Below are 19,613 nucleotides of genomic sequence, written 5' to 3' on the forward strand. Positions count from 1 at the left end.
GAAACACTGGGCTCTCTCATGAACTGATCGCTTTTTTCAAGAATGTTGTAAACTGCTTTTTGTGGATATTAAGAATATTTGTTTCCAGCCTTCATTGCACTCAGTGCATTTTGTTATTGTAAATAACAAAGCATAGTAAACATTTCTAAGTAACATTTGATTTGTTTATATTGATAATTAGAAGAATGTGTAAGAATGGCTTAGCATGGTCACTTTAGACTGTGAATTAAAAAAATAAGCAAAAAGAAATAAAACTGTAAACAAAGATTGGGGCACGGAAGAGGGAAATCCAGAACAGCTGGTGTCATTGGCTTTGAAGCTTTAACTGAGCATTGTCTGTTTCCTCATCTATTTTTATTGACTAACCAACAGCTGGTCATGTTTTGCCTCAATGATCATTTTAGGTTGATAGGTCGGTTTCTCTTACTCTTCAAGCCTCAGTCCTTTAAAAAAATAATATGCTATTGACAGATCATAAAAACGTGGATATTGGCAGCTCTATTTGGCACAAAGTTTTTCAAAGTTCATCATTTAAGCTGATGTATTAGAAGCACAATCCGTAGCTGGTCACCTTGCCTGAAAGTGGGAAATCACGTAGTCACACAAACAACATTCGTCATCTATCTGCTAGCCACTGAGTAGACAAGCACACTTGCCTTACACTTGGTGAACCTACGTTGTTTATTGATTCAAAGAACTTGGAAACAAACATCTTACAGAGATGCTTTAAGATAGTTTACTCTGATTATAATATATCTTATAGAGGTTTTATAGAATGCACTTGCCCTCACTAGCAAACAAAATCTCTGTTTTAAATTTCTGTTAAAACTCATGCCACTTTGAGTGCTATGCAGCATACGTTTCATGTAATAGTCTAGGTAATATCCACAACATGTCCAAGAGATACTATTATTAACTTTATTATCTTAAAAAGTAGAAAACTAAAGCCAAGAGTAGTGAAGGAACTTTCTTAGATTGTACAATTTTTACGTGCCAAATACAGGATTTAACCTGGGCTTGCCTATTGCCAAAGTATATTTTCAATCATTTTATCACGAGTCTGTATATGAAAGAGCATATCCTCATATGCTCACAAATTACAGCTGTTTTCAATGATTCTGAGTATTTCAAAATTAATATATTCATTCAATAAGTATTTTGAATATATACTACACACAGGGCCCATACTGATATGTAATTGTGAATAACACGGACAAATAAATCATAACACAGAATCATCATATAGATACATAGAGAGGATGACTGTGCATTTGAAGGAGGGGTTGCATTCGAGAGAGCATCAGAAGGAGACATCCTGGGATCACTTTATCTGTCACTCTAATGCCAGTGGCTCAGAACACCAACTTCCCTTTAAGCCGTCCAGCATTTTCTATTTTGTAGAATCCTGTATTTCTCAAATTGATTACATAGGGGGACATCAAAGAGGTGAACAATTTTCCACAGACTCAGGTCTCTTATTGAAATAGCTATTCACATATCTAGAGCTGAGGTTTCTATTATCCTGTCTTTCCAGTCCTGATTAATGATAGTTTGACTTGTCTTCTTGCTCTTCAAGTCCAGCATATGTTGGGCATGGAAGACATAGCAAATCTGTTGTTGTGAAGAAGTAAACAATTATAAATGTATAAATGAAGAGTATAAAAAAAATAAGCAAAAATACCAGGACTAAAAAAAGTAAGCTTGAGCTGAATGAAATGAAAATAGATGGTTGGAACATTCCTATCGCAGAAAGAAGTATCAGGCACAGGAGCTTACTTCAGGAGTTGCTGTAAATTGATTTACAAATATGACAAAAGGAAAAGAGAATTGATACCACTTCTACAATCATTTGACAGCCTACGAACACATAAACAAGTCAGAAAATATCTTGCCAGATTCAAGAGCTAATTCTATTGAAATCCAGTTAGAAATCGAATTTTAAAAATTATGTTTAAATGGTTCCCATTTTCCTAATAATCTCATAGCCACTCAGGGCACCCACTTATCTTCCTTTACTCCCACAGTTCGTAACTGCCTATTTTGTATGGGATTATGTATTTACTGTCTACCTTCTTCACCAGAATGAAAGTCCCATCTGGGCAGGAAACATGTTTTTGTTCACCGTGGTATAGCTGGTGCCTGGTACCCAGGGTCATTCCATGAATTTGCTGCTTGAATAAATGAATCATGATTTTTTAGTTCTATTAGCATTTACCTCAATATTTTTGTATACATGGCCCTCTTCTCCAAAAGAGGAGTTCCTTAGGAACAAGATTGTAATCTTAACTTGTATTTGTGTCTTCTCAGTCTAGTCTAAAGAGATACTCAACCATTTAGTGTTAAGTGAATTAATTCCTGTCAGATGTTGCAACATTGCTTCACTGATGCAAACAATTCCAACATAAAACTTCCTCAAAAGACTATAATGGAGAGAGAGCGAGGATCCCAGGACTTACTGAAAATAGTTTTCTATATTTATGTCTAAAGAAATTTTGTGTTAATTTGAATTTTTACAGTGCTTTTCTGTGTTTATGTGCCTTATAGTTTTAGTTATTTCCATGTTGACTGACCTATACCCCAAACTTGGAACTTTGATCCCACTCCAGCCCAACTCCAGGCTCTCTCCAACCACAGGCTAGATCTTGGTACAGATGAGAATTCAGTGGTATTTCCCTTAGCAAACAAAAATCCAAGAAAATAGTTTACCAGACTAGACCAGAGTGCATGAAATCACTTGGGATGTATAAAAATGCACTGATATTCAGAGAGTCTAAATCAATGAGAGTAAGCTACATTTTAAACTTTAAACTGTAAGTTGCACAGAGAAATGAATTTTAATAATCATGCTAGGAGGATGATTTGAGAACCTCTGGGCCAGATCATAAGACTTGAGAGTTTCAAGAGGATGTTTTATGCATCCTTGCATTGTCAGTGCCTATGCCTGACAATCAGTGTTTACATCTTCCCTCAAAATGTAGATGTCTATGCTCCCTAGACAATCATTCTTTTCATGATATATTTTCTCTTGTTAAATTCTTTCTGCCCCAGAATTTGGTTCCTATTATTTCTTGTCCTATGCTTTAGCCTGGCCTCAACAGAAATTCAATCTATTGGCTTATATTTAATGAGAGCCTTTTTATGCCATTAGCAACTTCCAATATCACTTAAGATATCTAAATTGTTTATTAAGAGCCAGTTGAACACAAAAAACTTAAAGTCCTAGAGCCACTGGGACCCATCCAAATTGCATAGTGATAATTGAATACAAGTTGAATTCACTCCTTCACAAACCAGTAAAAGAATCTAGATTTTGTTCTTCAGATAATGCAATGTCATAAATTGAACTGCGCTTAAAAATAAATTTAATTTCAAGTTATATGTTTTTATATTACCTCTCCTAAAATACTTTATTCACTACTATTTTAAAATTGCAAATCTCTAATAATCTTCCACAAAATTGAACAGAAATTGAAACAGTGCTATCTAAAAATATGTGCAAACAACAAAAGGCCAGTTTCACAGCCCAAGTAACCATATTTTAATGTGATAGTTTTTGTTTATGTTGCTATTATAAAATTTAAACTTAACTTTTTCACAGCTTTTTCGTTCTTAGGCACATAGGTATGTAGGCTATAAAATTTTTAGTATCATAGTACTACAGGAATTTTAATATCTTAAGCTTACTTAATGAGAAAGTTGTACTCTTAGAGATTTTTCTATTTTAAAATTTATGTTAATAATACATGAACAATGCTTTCTTGCTGTAAAACATTATAACAGCACCACAACCTAATGATACATCGTAGAAAGCTTTCTATGTCAGTACCAACTGAACTATCCCATTTTTATCAATTCTGTGTAATATTTTATGGTATGAATGAATCACAATATATTTAATCATTCCCCTATTGGTGGGCATATAAGTTGTATCCAATTTTTCCATTATAAAACCAATACTGCAATAAATATCCTCCATCATTGATGGTTGTACTCATGCACAATGTTTCTTTTACATAAATAGATAAAAGTTGACATGGAATTTTGTGGTTGACATTTGGAATTTTAAGTAACACTATTAAATTGCCTCTCCAAGAGATCATCCATTTCTGTACTACCGCCAACAACATATGACCTATTTCTTTATATATCCTACAAATAAAAATTGTTACACAACTTCTTTTTTCATTTTGATGAAAATATTATGCTTAACTATTACGTAAATTTTATTCTCAATTATTTGGAATGCTCATCACATTTTCATATGCTTATTATTCATTATAGTTTTGTTTTGGTTCACATACTTTGCTCTAATTTTGAATTTGCTTGTGTCTTCTTTGGTGTATGCTTCCTATATATCCTGGACATTAACGTTTTGTTGCTTATTTGTGCTACAGTATTTTCTCTCTTTCTTTCTAGTTTTTGAATTTTTTAATATATTGTTCATAGAACAGAAGTTTAACTATTTTTGTGATATCAATCTCATATTTTCTCTTTCTGGTTTCTGTTTTTAGTGTTTCTTATGAATTCCTTTCCCCCTCTGAAAGCTTAATAAATATAACCTACATTTTTTCCAATATTTGTTAGAGTTTTGAGTTTTATGTTTGGCACTTTAAAAGATCTGGAAGAGATTTTGTGTATGATGCAACACAGGATCGATTTATTTATTTATTTATTTATTTATTTATTTATTTATTTATTTATTTTGACAGACAATTATCCAAATACTATTTCACTGCTAGTCTTTCCATTTTCAACTAACTAGAATTCTAAATGTTTTGTAAACTAAATTCCATAGGATACAGAGATCCCCTTCTGGACTCTCTAATTCATACCTCATGTCTATATAGGTATAGTCCTGCTTTATTATGCTTGTTGGCTCTTATGTAGCCTTGTCTCTTATCTATATTTTGATTTTTGATTGTGAGTTCATGTTCATTGGAACTTCATCTTTGGGATTTTATTGAGGCCCCAGCTGAAGCTACATTCCTCCAGAGAGGATTTATATTTTGCTTCTACTAGTCATTTACCAAATTGGGTCCATTAGAAATTAATATTAAAATTCCTTAATAGTTTCCTCTCTGTAATAGAAATAAAACGAATGGACTACTTGTTCTGATACCATCTCCCATGGTGCAGTATGTCAGCCTTAGGACTGGAGAATTAAGGGGGCGGCTGGGTGGCTCAGTCGTTAAGCATCTGCCTTCGGCTCAGGGCGTGATCCCAGTGTTCTGGGATCGAGCCCTGCATCAGGCTCCTCCGCTGGGAGCCTGCTTCTTCCTCTCCCACTCGCCCTGCTTGTGTTCCCTCTCTCACTGGCTGTTTCTCTCTCTGTCAAATAAATAAATAAAATCTTAAAAAAAAAAGGAATGGAGAATGAAGATAGTCAAGAAATGAGTTGAAAGTATTGTGACTTGATGGTATAAAATAGGTTTGAAGGTGGTGTACCAAATTCTTCCCTGATGTTTATGAAAAGCAATGGTCCTACCAAGTCACTAGAGAATGATTACATGTCTTCTAATAAATCTGGAGCTATCTAGAATTTTAAGTGCTGAAATATTAAACCAAATAAACAATTAAACAGAATGAGTTTGGCAAGAAAGGATTTTTTTTTTTTTTAAACAAGTGGAACAACTGGTTCTTTGTCTTAGGCAATACAAAGTTTATGGTATTCTCTAAGACTTTCTGAGACCCTCTGGCTAGGACTTTGTGTACTCTTCTAATTGAGGCCTCATATACTATTTCATCACTTTGGTGTTGCAAATAAAGAATCCTAACTGTGACATGCAGAATTTATTCATAGAACATTATTTTAGCCCCATACCCATATTTATAGATGTGGAAAAAGAGTCCAAATATAGAATCATGTAGCTCTTCACAAAGAGAAAGTTTCATCTGCTATTATTATTTGTGTTTCACATTGATTATTAATAGGTTGTTATTCTTAAAATTCATCATGGGCACTATATATTTTAAAGGGCATGTGAAGCTGCATTAACCAGGAATAAGAAGTTATGGTTATAAGTATTTATAATTAATTTTGATTTCAAGTAAATAAGGTATTTCTAATATTAAATATCCATAAAAATTGTACAGAGAAAACACACATTTTTAATAAAAGTATTTGCTTAAAATCTGAAAATCCAATTACTTTACAAATTTCATATACCTTGAAAAATGGATTTTAAAAATTAATTAGTGAATATTCTTGGTGGCTCCTCACCCTCTTCTCATATCTGGGGATATCTAGAGTTTAGGATTGCCCCTAGAACGTTAGTTTTCTATCATGGTGAAAAATAGCCAAATACTCCACTCCTTCAAATTTGTAAACATTTTTAAAACATATTGATGAACATTTTAATCAATTCTGAAAGCACAAAAATCAAGTGTTCCCTTTTCTTTTAAACCTGGCATCCTTCTTAATCTGGCAGCTGAGTGTAACTAACCTGAATTGTTTTACTCTCAGCTTAGAATCTAGAACTTTCTCTTGCCCTACCACATGGGGATAGAAAGACATTTATTGAATTGCTGAGCATCAAATATATAAAAGTGTCCCTATCTCCTCCCAGATTCCTTACTTTCAATACTCCTTCATGATTTTGATAGATCTACCTGGAATTTTCACTTTCCTTCTCAGTGAACGTTTGCTGAATTTATGGCTATTGCTGTGTTTGTTTCTGACACCAAAAAAAAAAAAAAACCAGTTCTTTAATAACTGGACTCTAGCTATTTCTCAAAAGCTTCATAGAACTGCTTTATTGTTTTTTCCATTCTCTTCTTACTTTTTTCCCTCCATTTCTGCTTCTGTCTCTCTGTGTCTCTTTTTCTTCCTCCCTGCCTGTCCTCTCTTCTCTCCCTCTCACTCTTGCATCCTTTCTTTCCTTTCTTCATTCAAAATCATTGCCCCAGGGCAGTCTCTTAGTCATGTGCTAATCCTTAGTGACAGGGTTTTTTGTCCTTAAACCCAACTAGGATTGCATCACCAACACCTGTCACCAAACTTCTCCAGGATGGACCTACTGCATTCGTGAACCTCTAACGTCGCCTTTATTTTGGAACACTGATGGTCATATGAGCTGTGCCAACCTGGATAAACACATTGAATCATAAACTCAGTTTAAGATGTGGGGTTCTTGTATTTCACCTTTGTGCTAACATTCTAATTTCAAACCTATTAGGTAATTCTCAAGTCCCTTTCCCAAGAATAACCAATTCCTTGTTTGGCTCCCATGTATGGACTCCACCTCTTCAGTCAGCCCTGTGATTCTGCCTGTACTCCTTGCCTCCTGTCTGGATCTGTCCTCTGGAGATCAGAATAGAGAAAGAATACCCCAAATGTGCAAGACACACATTGAGGAACAAAGGGAGGAGTCATTCCATACACTTTGCAATGGCGACAGTGGTAAAGTATAAGGGTTTTATTGATGTATATCTTTCCTCTGCTTCAAGTAACGGCATAGAAACTAGCAGTATAGTTGCTCCAATCATGGGAAGAAGATCACCCAGGGAGGATTCTAACCCAAATCTTCCCAAATATCATCAAAATATGACTTTGTATGCTTTTAAGAATGAAGGAAAAGGGAAAATACTTTTTTTAAGTCTTAGCTTAAATGTCACCTTTTTGTTGTGGCTGCTCATGACCATTCTAATAAAAAATGCAAACCTCGTCCATTCCCTCTGTCACAGTCTGTATTTTCTATAGAACTTACTACCTTCTGGTGTGTAATTTACTTCTTCATTATTTTTATTGTTCATGGTGTGTTTCTGCCTGTTATAATACAGGCCACACAAAAGCAGGGCTTTTCTTTTCTTTTCTCTCTCTCTTTTTTTTTTTTTTTTGGTCTGTTTTATTCATTGATGCCCCCAAGCACTTAGAACAACTACTACCTGGCAGATTTAAGCACTCAATAAATATTTACTGAGTGAATGAATAAATGGACAAGTGAAAATACCACATCAAAAATGTTCTCCAGGAATAGATATACATTCTGATTCTATAATCAGAATATTTAAAAATAACAGTTCTTTGCAGTTACAAGGAGGTAAAAGGAATGAATGAGTTTCAAGAGGGATTTTTATATTTGTTGTTCTCTTTCTTTGATGGCATCATGTTTTAAAATTAAGTATGACCATACATAAGCTCAAAATGAGGTCCTGGGATTTTGATTATTAATCAATGGACATTTTCCAGCATTCCAAGGTGCTGATTTATAGCCTCCATGTGAAAGACCTCATGAATAGACCTTTCATTACAATTTCCTCAGAATAGCAAACTTCCAGCTGCCCCTTCCGGTAGAGCCCATGATTTAACTCTGGAATTTGTTTTGACTCACTGATTATAAAAGCAACTGAACGGAATATGTGGGAGTCATTGAAAAACTGAAGGTAAAACCCACTTTAAGAAAGAAAGGGGAAAAAAACCCCATCTGAGTAAACAGATGAAACATACCAAATACTTAGGATATCACAAAAGGATTCTTCATTTTGTGAAGGTTGTTACCTCAGGATCATTTTACTTTATTTTATTTGAAGATTTTATTTATTTATTTGAGAGAGAGAGAGAGAGAGCGAGCCCAAGCAGGGGGAGGGGCAGAGCAAGAGGGAGAAACAGACACCCCACTGAGCAGGGAGCCCAATGTGGGGCTTGATCCCCAGACCCCAAGATCACAAACTGAGCTGAAGGCAGATGCTCAACCGACTAAGCCACCAAGGCACCCCTCTCAGGATTATTTTAAATTGTGCTTCACTGACAACATTTTTACTAATGAAAAGTCTCCTATGTGAATTAAAATAACATGGCTGTCTTATAGGAGATCGTCTGGGGCATGAAAGAAGATATGGAGCCTGTGTTGGGAGTCTTGGGTCCACCGTGGCGTTTGTCCAGAGACTAGGTCTAAAGCCTGTTGTCTGAGTCTCATTAGACAGAACGAATCAGTCAGAGCAGAACAAATGGTGCTGATGGCCTCACTGGAGCTGCTCTGTGACTAAATGTCTGATTTATTTATGTTTCCAAACAAAGCCCTTTTTTATTAAAGGAATAGTTCTGTTAATTTTAAAGTAACCTGTTACTGCATTTCATTTAACTTTGTTGACTTTTAAGTATTTAGAAAATGGTTTGCTTCCTGACCTGAGAGGATTCATATTCCCAAGAAAATTAAGCCCTAGAAAAGATGTTACAGAAAAATGCATAGCCTCACAGTAGATATTTCCGTTCCAATGATAAAAGCATTGTTTTTCAGTATGCTGAAAAGGGAACGCAGATGAAACGATTTTTTCCTTATCACTAGGAAATACTACAGTGAGGAGACCGCCACTAGCTCTTGAAGGCAATCTTTTTAATATGTGGATTATTGCTAAGATTTATTTTACAAACACGGGTTATCTTTACACTTACCCACATACTTTTTTAATTAAGGTAAATTTGCAGAGAGAAGATAACTTAAAATGAGCAAGTAGCATCTGAATCCTTTCCAATGAAAAGGGTGGACAAATTCTTTGGAGAAATGACATCTGCTAAGACTGGGCTGTACCAAACAGGACTATTTACATTCAAATTAATTAGGCTTCCATAAAATCAACAAGTTGCTTGGTCTCACCAGCAATTTTTTAAGTGTTTAATAGCCACCAGTGTGGTAGTGGCTAGTGGTTAGCACACTGGACAGCAGACATAAGGAGCTCTTCTATAATATAAAAAGCATTTCCCTTAAATGTCTCTAAAATTATTTTAAATGAAAAAATAAGATACATAAACAACAGTAACTCACACACAAATACATATATGGCACATACATCAGTATTTCAGAAACACTTGTAACTGAAAGGATCCCACCACTTAAAGAGGAGTAGAGAAATAAAAAAAAGAAAAACCAGAACCCCAGTTTGATTTGTAAAATCTATCAGAGGAGATGAATTGCCATTATAAGAATAAGAATGAACCTGCTTTAATGGAGCACAATAAAAAGAGAAATACAGCAAGTAATTTCTAAGGTTTATTACAAAAGCCTTGAAAGAATGACTTTGAATGCATATTTTATCTGTTAGCATTTTATATGTTGATGACTTAGAAGATTAATATTAAAATTATGGTTTAGGGACTAAAAGTGAAAAGCAGGTAATTGTCATATTAAATCATTTAAACTTGATGAACATTACCCAATCGTCTGTGCTATTTGAAGCACCCTTTGATCCAGAATTTTTCTGCAGAAAAAATAAATTTTTTACTCTATATATAGGTAGATCAAAGTAAAGTAGATCAAACCATGTAAATCAGTATCTAAGACCCCCAATATTCACTCTCCAACTTACTGGTTTTAAAATATCTAAAAGAAATTTCACACATAAGATTTTATATTACTGTGGTACAGTTAATCAAACCATTTATACGAGTTTGTTTTCTTCTCTTGCATCTATTACATCACCCAGATTTGTCAAATTATGGATTTGTCATGCTTGACATTTAATTTCAAATGAGCCAAATCTTCCTAGAATCATTGGAACAGCTAACAATTAGAGTACACCCAAAGAAAATGTGAATGGAATGCACCAACATGCACAGGAAGCACTATGATTTATTCGACACAAGTATATCGGTAAGGAAGGCAGAGCAAACCTAATAAAGGGCGGTGAAAGCAATTAAACACAACCTGGGAGTGGATGGATCATCAAGCATAGAAAGAAATCTGGGGAAATCTCAGTGCCTTTCTGTGCAGCTACCCAGGACCTGCAGTTGAGGATAAAGGGGGAAACTAATCCAACAGCCATTGCTACTCCAGAGTCCTGAGATGCATCCTTTGACCAATTTGCACTGATTTAACTAAATCCTAAGAATGCAGATCGTTAGGTAGCTACATTGTGTTGGTCTACTGAAGTTTCTTTCTAAGAGTCTACTGTTTATGAAAGAGCTATAAATAAATATTGTTTCCAAGTATGAAACTCTTGAGGCTACTTAAGATGTTTAGTATGTGAGCCATCACAGTTACTCATATAATCCTACACTCTGACATCTTCATTACCACATTTTATTCAGACACACGTGTTTATCTTCTTGGAATAAAGTCTCTTTGCAGCAGACTAGTAACATCGATGTATTCTTTAGTTGTGTAGGTTTTGTCAAGCTCATACAAAGCCTGTCAAAGCTAACTATAAGTATTAAAAGGGCTCATACTTGTTCCACCTAAGATAGAAATTTTGGGCACCATGGAAGACATAAAGGATCCCATAATGAAGGAAGTTTCTTTCTTTTACAAGTAGTGACACATAGAAATTTCAGTTCTTGTGCATTGTACAGATAGAATATAAGTTAGCTGCTATGTTATCCCTAGGACAGTTTTCCCACTCTGTGTTTTTCAGTTTAGCTTTTGATATTTTCAATATACCTGGAAATTTAAACCTGAGGTCACTCTTAAATTTAAGTCATATCTTGACACTCAATAATGGTTACCTTCCAGAATACCTTTTTAAGTGTGTAAAATAAAGAGGCTTTTGAAAATCTTTGCATGGGAACCTAAGAAAACAGAGGAGAGAAGCGAGGCAGGATGAGTGAAGGTGTTCATCTCATGTAACACCGGTCAGTTTGCCAACTTCATCTTTGCCTCCCTATGCTAAGATCTCCACGGGCCAGCCTCACCTGAACATAAATCATTCCTAAAGCTTCTCTTTTTTGGCCTCTGCTAACCTGATTCTCTTGCATTCTTCCAAGTGCTCATAAAGTTGAATCACAAGCCTGAAATATGTGGAGTAACTTCCTTAAGACTGACACTAATCATATGAGGATATCAATCGGGCATACAAAAATGAACTGAAAATGAAAACTAGAAATTGAAATCCCAAATTACCTGTGTTTAGAAATCCATGTCCATCCAGTTCATCATCAGCAAACTCCCCTTTATTCTTCCCACATCCACCTCCCAGTCCAAATTACAATACTTAATCAATTGGAATCGGAATGGCCTGAATCACACATAAATTATCCAGAAGCGCATAAAGTTTCTCAAACTTTAATGTGCACATGAAATATTTGAGGATCCTGTTAAAATGCAGATTATGGTTTGATAGGACTGGTATGGGGCCCACATTTCTGCATTTTTAATATGCCTCCAGGTGATGTTGATACTCTGAGTCACAGATGACACTTTGAATATCAAAGTTTTAAAGCAGAGCATTATTGGCTTTCCCAAATTGTGAACTGCCTGCTATATTCTACACTGCTCATGTTGACTGGCCACTTGACATCCTAAAAGTTGTACTAATTATGACCTTTAACAAACATCAGAAATACTATAGTATGCATTACTTGGCTACAATGAAAAAAAAAAAACCAAAATGTGACTAATCAGAAATGATAAATGATATCTGCATTTTCCAATAAATTATTTATATTTTGCACTTGTGTCATAGTTGAAAATTTTATTAATAGTGTAATTTCTAACATATGAGCTATTAATTTTTTAATGACATTGGTAAAACATTAATCAAATTTATGAGGTTTTCTCCTAAATTATGACACTCTCATGTCACTTTTTATTCCAAATTCATTAAGCACATTTAGTTTAATTGTCTGAAAAAAAGAGATGCTGAAGGCATTTTCCATTTTTTAAAAATTTTGCCATTGACAGTTACTTATATTTTATTCTTTTATTATCCCACAGACAGAGAGACAAATATGTCTCCTTTTCACAAAAGGAACAGTCAGATGATAGTCAAATGACTGTTCAAAAAGTCTAATACTGAAAATGCTTATTGTGCTAGTTTAGAATCAATTAAAATATATTTTAGTTTTAAAAATTAAAGTAAATATAATAGAGAAGTATTTAAATATACCTCTATTTTTCCTTGTGTTTCTTGAGCTATATTCTCTCATTTTTTCTACTTAATTTTTAAAACAAAACCTTAAATATTTTCTTATTTAACCACTGATGTTGTACAATATATGATCCCAAGAGATCACATCAAAATATTGTGCTAACCTTCAAAGATGTGGCTGTGACCACTTTCAGGTGACATCTTGTCAAAAGATGTTTCCTCGCCTTTCTTGTCTGAATCATTCACAGAATCATCGGACTGGCTCCCAGGGTGACTCTTAAATGTTGGTGAACACAAACTTCTCTCAATTTCCACTTCCTGTTAGAAGACATTAAAGGGATGCATATTAAAAGCTATCAGTGGGAAACAGATGTGGTTTTCAGGGGGTTTAGAAGGCAGGAATGAGAGAGGAGGGGGGTTCCCATGACTGATGTTTTCCAATATGCTTCGGGTAAAATTCTGATAACTTAGCCAAGAATTGCAAACACATATCTGACACTTAGTTTACTTTTCTGCCACTAGTTCAACTTCTGAATTAGCTTTTCTTTCATGTGGCTTTTTTTGCTCTCATAAAAGAGAGAAAGTGGAAATAAGGGTCACAATATAATATGTATGTAATATATGTTAATAGATGCAACTTCCTAAGACATGAGAAACGTCCATGAAGGACTTCAAAAAAAATAGCAATATATTGACATTATATGCTTAAGACAGAAGGAAATGCCTTTTTTTTTTAATGTCACGTTCACCCTGTAATAATAATCTTAGTAATTACAGAGCTCCCAAATTACAAACCCATTCAGCCACCATTAAGTAAGTAAGTTTGGCAATTCATAAAGATTGTGAAATTACTTCTTTGAGACAGTGACTTAAAATAGAAGCAATAAAAGTTTCCCAAAGGAAAAAAGGATAAAGGGTATTTCAAATAGAGGGAATCTAGTGTTCCTTATTTTATAGATTAAGTAATAGAATGTAATAAAACAAACTGCATCAATCAGACTAATTGTTTTGAATAAAAAATTGTAAAAAGCTAGTAAAGGAGCTAAGACAGCTTGAAAAGCAAAAGTATAATTTTCTTTAAAAAATCAAGTAATATATTGAAAATTGTCTCAATAGCTACACATAAGTTTTAGATTTTTATATATGAAGTTATATTTTCTAAACAACAGCAATTCAAACAATGATGTGACAAATTGCTCTTTATTTCCATTACATTTAAAATATACTGGAATGAATAAGTTAAGTTTGAGAGACAGCTAAAAACTCAAACATTTCTTAGAATAGATATGCTTTCTACATCTATGATAGGATGGAAAGGCAAGGCTTTTGGAAAATAACTTCTTAGCATGCTTATATTTTCTAATTTTCACATCCATTTTTCATATATATATATATTATCATATCAAATATACATATATCAATACATAACTAGAAAATAGTGGTATGCATTTAATTATCTCATCTTCAAATACCCTCCAAATACACGATGTTTACTATCTTCATTACTGTGAACTTGGTCTGGAACTAAAAACATTTACAGGAGAAAAACAGAGAAAAAGGAGTTTCCATTTTTTCAGGGCATTGCCCTTAACATTTGTGCTTGCAGCTATTATAAAAAACCCAAATGTTCATAAAAGTAGTGATGTTTATGTTGTTGAGAGACAATGTCAGACATGCCTGGCATGTGGGTGTGAGCTCCTTAGCTAGTGAACAGGAAGAGTCCTCACGTCAGTTCCTTCTGGTATCCTCTTCCACTGTCATGTAAAGTGATTGCTATGAAATGGATGCAGTATTTATCTGCTTTTGTTTTAGCAATTTAACCCAATTCCTAGCATCAGCAAAAATAAAATAAGATAAAGATAAAATGAAGATGCTTAAAAAGCAGTGATTCCTGTTCAGAAAATTCTGTTTTGACAAAGGGTGGAATGCTAAATATGGTCCATGGACTCAACTGACAACATGAAAAGATCACCTCTCTGTTTAATATAGAATCATGGCAATGTGATTTGGTGAAACTGTTCAAGAAAATATCTCAGCCAGTGATGACACTAACTTATGCTATATTGGTGTTCTCAACTTCAAATTCACAAATGCCAAGAGTACATCATATACCGAGGTGGTAAAAGACCCCACAGTCCATATATGAATGCGGCAGACCTGTTTCCAAGCCTTGACCTTCAGATCCAAGTCATTCTGTGACAAGTTCCTTAGAGTAAATTCCTTAAGTCAAGTGGGAGGGAGGGGTTTGTGTAGGGACATAAAAAATTTCAGAGAAGGTTGAATTGAGCTGTCTCTAATAACAGCAGGGATCTGCTTTAATCTCTTTTAATTTGTTTTATGCACTGTTTCCACAAAAGATTTACTTTAAGTAAAAATCTGCAGGCTTAAACAAATGCACAAAACACCAGTTTAGAAGGAAAATATGCAGCACTTGATGATGAGAAACTTGGATTCAAGCTCTCTCACTATTTATGAAGCTGTGTGGCCTTGCTTTGGCTCCTTGATGTATCTGAGACTAAGTTTTCTCATATGGTATGTAAAGAGACTTAGTCACTAAATATCTAACTTTCAACAACCAAACATTTATAGTGCAATTTTATTTGAAATAAAATAAAACAAAATAAAAAGTTATTATTCATCTTTTGTAGCTTCCACTCTAGTGAGGGAGACTGTAATACAGCACATAAATCAATGTAAATATGCAACAATGTACAGATCAGAAAACAGAGGTATATAAATAGCGAGTATCTAAAATAGGGGAACTAACTTACTGAGAAAGGTCATGCAAAACTCCCCTGGGGAAAAGATTTGCAGCTGATATTTGAAGGAGAAATGGGGCTTAACTAAGTGAAGAACCTTCCAGGTGGAGAGAACAACATGTACAAATGTCCTGGGGTGGGAGGAAGCTCAGTAGATAGAAATGAGACTGAACCAAGGAGCCTGAGAGACAGCAAGATGTTGGATGAGCTGCAGGGGTAGGCAGAGGCTAGAATATGATCTGGAGGGCCATATTAACTATAGTGGTCCTAATCAAATGGGGAATTACTGAAGAATTTTAAGAAAGTGTGTGTGTGTGCGTGCGCACATGCATATGTACACATGACATAACCAAGTCTGCGTTGTGAGAAGCTTGGTCTTCCTCTAGAGTAGGTTTTTTCAACATTGGCGTCATTGACATTTTGAAACAATTCTTCATTATGGGGGCCAATTCTGTGCATTGCAGTATATTTAACAGCATTTCTTGTTTCTACCCACTAGATGCCAGTAGCACTACCCCTCCCCCCCAGTCACGACAATCAGAAGTGTGTTCATATATTGACCAATCTTGTGCAGGAAGCAAAATTACTCCTGTTTGAGGATAGTTCTAGAGTAGGATAGACTGGAGGAAGGTCAAACTATACATGGGAAGATCAGTGAGGAGCCCATGACAGTGCTCCAGGCAAGCAATGTCCATCTTGGAAGAGTGGTGATGGAGATAGAGAGAAGTGAACTAAGTTAAAGCTATGATGCAAAACTGACAAGGTTAGATAACAGATTGAGTCCGAGGAGAGAGAATTTCATTTTCCTTTCTGGCAAATACAACAAAAGGGATTGTAGTACCATTAAACAATGTTCAAGCACCAGAAGAAGGCTGGTTTGGGACAAAGGACAGATCATGAGTTGGGCATCAAGATGTCCAGATGGCATCTGGATGTGTAGCCTTGGAGCTTAGAGGTGAAGTCCTAACTGAACAAGCGATTTGTGAGTCATCTGCCTTTTAGTGGTAATGGAAACAACGATGTGGATGACCTTGCTTTGAGTGTGATGAGAAACAAGTCCAGGACCAAGCCCTGAAAAATGCTGACATTTAATTTTATAGTACAAGAGCAAAAGCAGACAAGAAGAAAGAAGAAAATCAGAAGGAAAGGATATCTTTAACAATATTGAACTCTTATTGAGAGTGTAAATTTGGTAAGGACTTAAATATGTCCTTTGCGTTTAGCAACATGGATATAAACTGTTGAGCAAAATGATTCTGGTGGAAGTAAAAAGGTTGGAAGACAGATTGTAATGGGTGAAGGACTGACTGGGAGTCAGTGAGTGTAGATAACTTCTTGAATAACTTAGTGTTAAAGTGGAAAGGATAAGTAGAGCAATAACTTGAAAGACATACTTTGTCAAGTCTCTAAAGGGAGGGACTCCATATGTTGACAAGCCAACTGGAAGGATTAAGTGAAACAGAGAGGTTGGCTGTGCAGAAGAGAGATGGAAAAATAATGTTGTAAAACTCCTGAGAGGGGCAAGAAGATGGAACCCAAAGCATAGATAGACATATAACCCAAAGACAGAGAACATAAGGCATTCCCATTATCGCTGAGGGGAAGGAAAGTGACATCAATGTATATATAGATAATCTGTATGCTTGGTAGCCTCAAGATAAGTACACTTCTGTCTAACATTATTTATTTTCTCTGATAGAATGTGAGGTCTGATTAAAGTGGGAGGAGTATTTGAAAAGAATAAAGTTTAATTTTATTGCTGTGGGGAATGGGAAAGTGACAGAGATGACCATGGCTAATGGAGCACTGGGAACTCATTTGGGGTTGGTGATATTAAATTTACAGGGCTACACATAGACCCTGTTGAGTGACTTTGTCTGAAAATTCTCCACAGTTCTACTTCAGGTGATGAGAAAGCAGGGAGCTGACTTCAGCCAGGTAGAGGTTTTGTGAGGAAAAAATAAAAAGAAAATGTGTGTTGCAGGGTAGGCTAAGGTCCATGTGGGAGGGCAGGCACAAGAAAATGTAGGTTACTGTTAAGATAATTAAGAAAGTGACTGGGAATGATACACCATGGAATGTAATGGATTAAAAGGGAAGAAAGGAAAGGAAGGGTAGATTGGAAGACAGTAAAAGGATCAACAGACTGGAAACATGGTGAATTTAAAGACTGCTTGTACTGTGAATACTTGGCAAAGCAAATTGGAAAGAGAGGAGACCAAGATGTCTGCTTTAGCGATTTGAGAAGTAGAACAGTTATAATGACTAGGATCTGGTTGTGGCCACTAAAATGAAAGCAGAGCAGGTAGAGGAGAAAGTCATTATATAGGAGAAAAACTAAAAACTCAGAGGCTGTGCTGGTGTCTCAGGATAATGGAAGGGCATGGAAGGCAGAGAAAGACTGTAAGTTAAGTGTCAACACTTCTAGAAAACAAGGGAAACTTAACCAAAATTTAATAAATAGCAGTGATGAAGGGGGACAAGGGAGTACATCTGACTGGCATGATCTTCAAATGAGTCAAGTCTCTAACAAGAGAGTGGGAGAGAAATGGTTAGAAAGGACAATGGCCTCAAATTACATAGATTCAGGGATTGTGGTGTTTTCAGGGGTAGCCATGTTTCTTTTAAGCATGAAGATAGAGGAAGCATTTAGAGAAGAATCTGAGGGTAAAGAAGAGGTTCCTGACTGTGGAGAAGTAATACCAGAAGCACTGGGGGAAGCTCTGGCTTAAATAATATCTAAATAAAATCTCTCAACAATGTCTGCAATCTTTTCTAGCTTTAAGAAACCTTGAAACCAGGAAAACACGGAGAACTTAAGCTTAAAAGAGAATGAGATAATTTTTCTTTGTTATGTATGTACATTTCTTTCTTTAACATAATGTATAATTATAATATTAGAAGATAAATTATATATTTTTTATAATATGAGAATGAAAAATGCCAACGTTTAATCACGAGCTAACATTAACTTCACAAGAGATTGTGGTGCTCTGTAGAATCATCTAAATTGCTCAGAACATCTTACCAGGAATTTCAAAAGAAAACAGTTTGCCTTATTACCTTGTATTTTCTCAACTTAGTATGATCCATGAGTGAAGAAGTCACTGAGGAGGGAGGGGGTGAAAGATGAGCATGGACTAATACAATGAAAATATGTGGACTTGTCTATATTTAAATGCCAAGCTAGTTCATGTACATTCCCAATCTCAGTGGGTTCTTGCCTTTAGAGAAATAGAAATTCTGCAATAGGCAAAAGTAGGAAGTTTTATGCCAACATAAAGAGAAGGGTGGAAAGAAAAAACGGCAAATTATCAAAATACAAGATACAAGAAAACAGATCTCTTCATAATGAATTCTGTTACACTGCGGGGAAAAAGAGGACTCCTATCATGGCTTGAACAATGCATGAATGAACAAGAAGATTGTTTTTTTAAAAAAATATTTTATTTACTTATTTGAGAGAGAGAGAAAGAGTGTGTGTGTGTGTGAGAAAGAGAGTGAGAACAAGGGGGGAGGGGCAGAGGGAGAGGGACAAGCAGACTCCCTGCTGAGCAGGAAGCCTTATGGAGCTCAATCTCAGGACCCTGGGATCATGACGTGAGCTGGAGGCAGACGCTCAACTGACTGAGCCATCCAGGCGCCCCAAGAAGATTGTTTTATATTTCCTTTTTCCCAGTCCCTTTCCTGGAAGACTTTGCCTCCTCCTTCTTTGTACTAAAAGTATCCCTTCCTTCATAACCCAATGCAGTGCAGCCCCCTCTGTGAAGCTCTTTCCATCATTTCATTCTATACTCACCTCGCATTCATTCAAAATATATTTTTTTTAACATTTGATATGTCTCAAGCACTGTTCGAGGCACTGCGAATACAAACATAATTAAGGTGCAGGCTGGGTCCTCAAGAAGCTCATAGTCTAGTGGCAGAGAAAGATACACCAACTGAGCTTTATAGTACAAAAATGAGTACGTAACAATGAGACATAGGCACATAATAAGGAAATGTGGACACACAGAAGGAGGATTCCTGGGTCAGAGAAAATTTCCTGAGGAAAGT

At 35.4% G+C, this 19,613-nt stretch overlaps 1 protein-coding gene across 2 annotated transcripts in view; it reads right to left on the reverse strand.

The window, feature by feature from the left end:
• Window positions 1-19,613, reverse strand: part of XIRP2 (xin actin binding repeat containing 2) — a 286,390-nt gene that overhangs the window by 85,757 nt on the left and 181,020 nt on the right. For both annotated transcript variants that reach the window (XM_008687061.2, XM_008687060.1), the window contains exon 2: window positions 12,963-13,116. In XM_008687061.2, the coding sequence (XP_008685283.2) occupies window positions 12,963-13,116 (154 nt within the window). The remainder of the gene's footprint in view (window positions 1-12,962; window positions 13,117-19,613) is intronic.

Source organism: Ursus maritimus, unplaced genomic scaffold, assembly GCF_017311325.1.
Source record: "Ursus maritimus isolate PB19 unplaced genomic scaffold, ASM1731132v1 scaffold_1, whole genome shotgun sequence".
NCBI classification, from domain to species: Eukaryota; Metazoa; Chordata; class Mammalia; order Carnivora; family Ursidae; genus Ursus; species Ursus maritimus.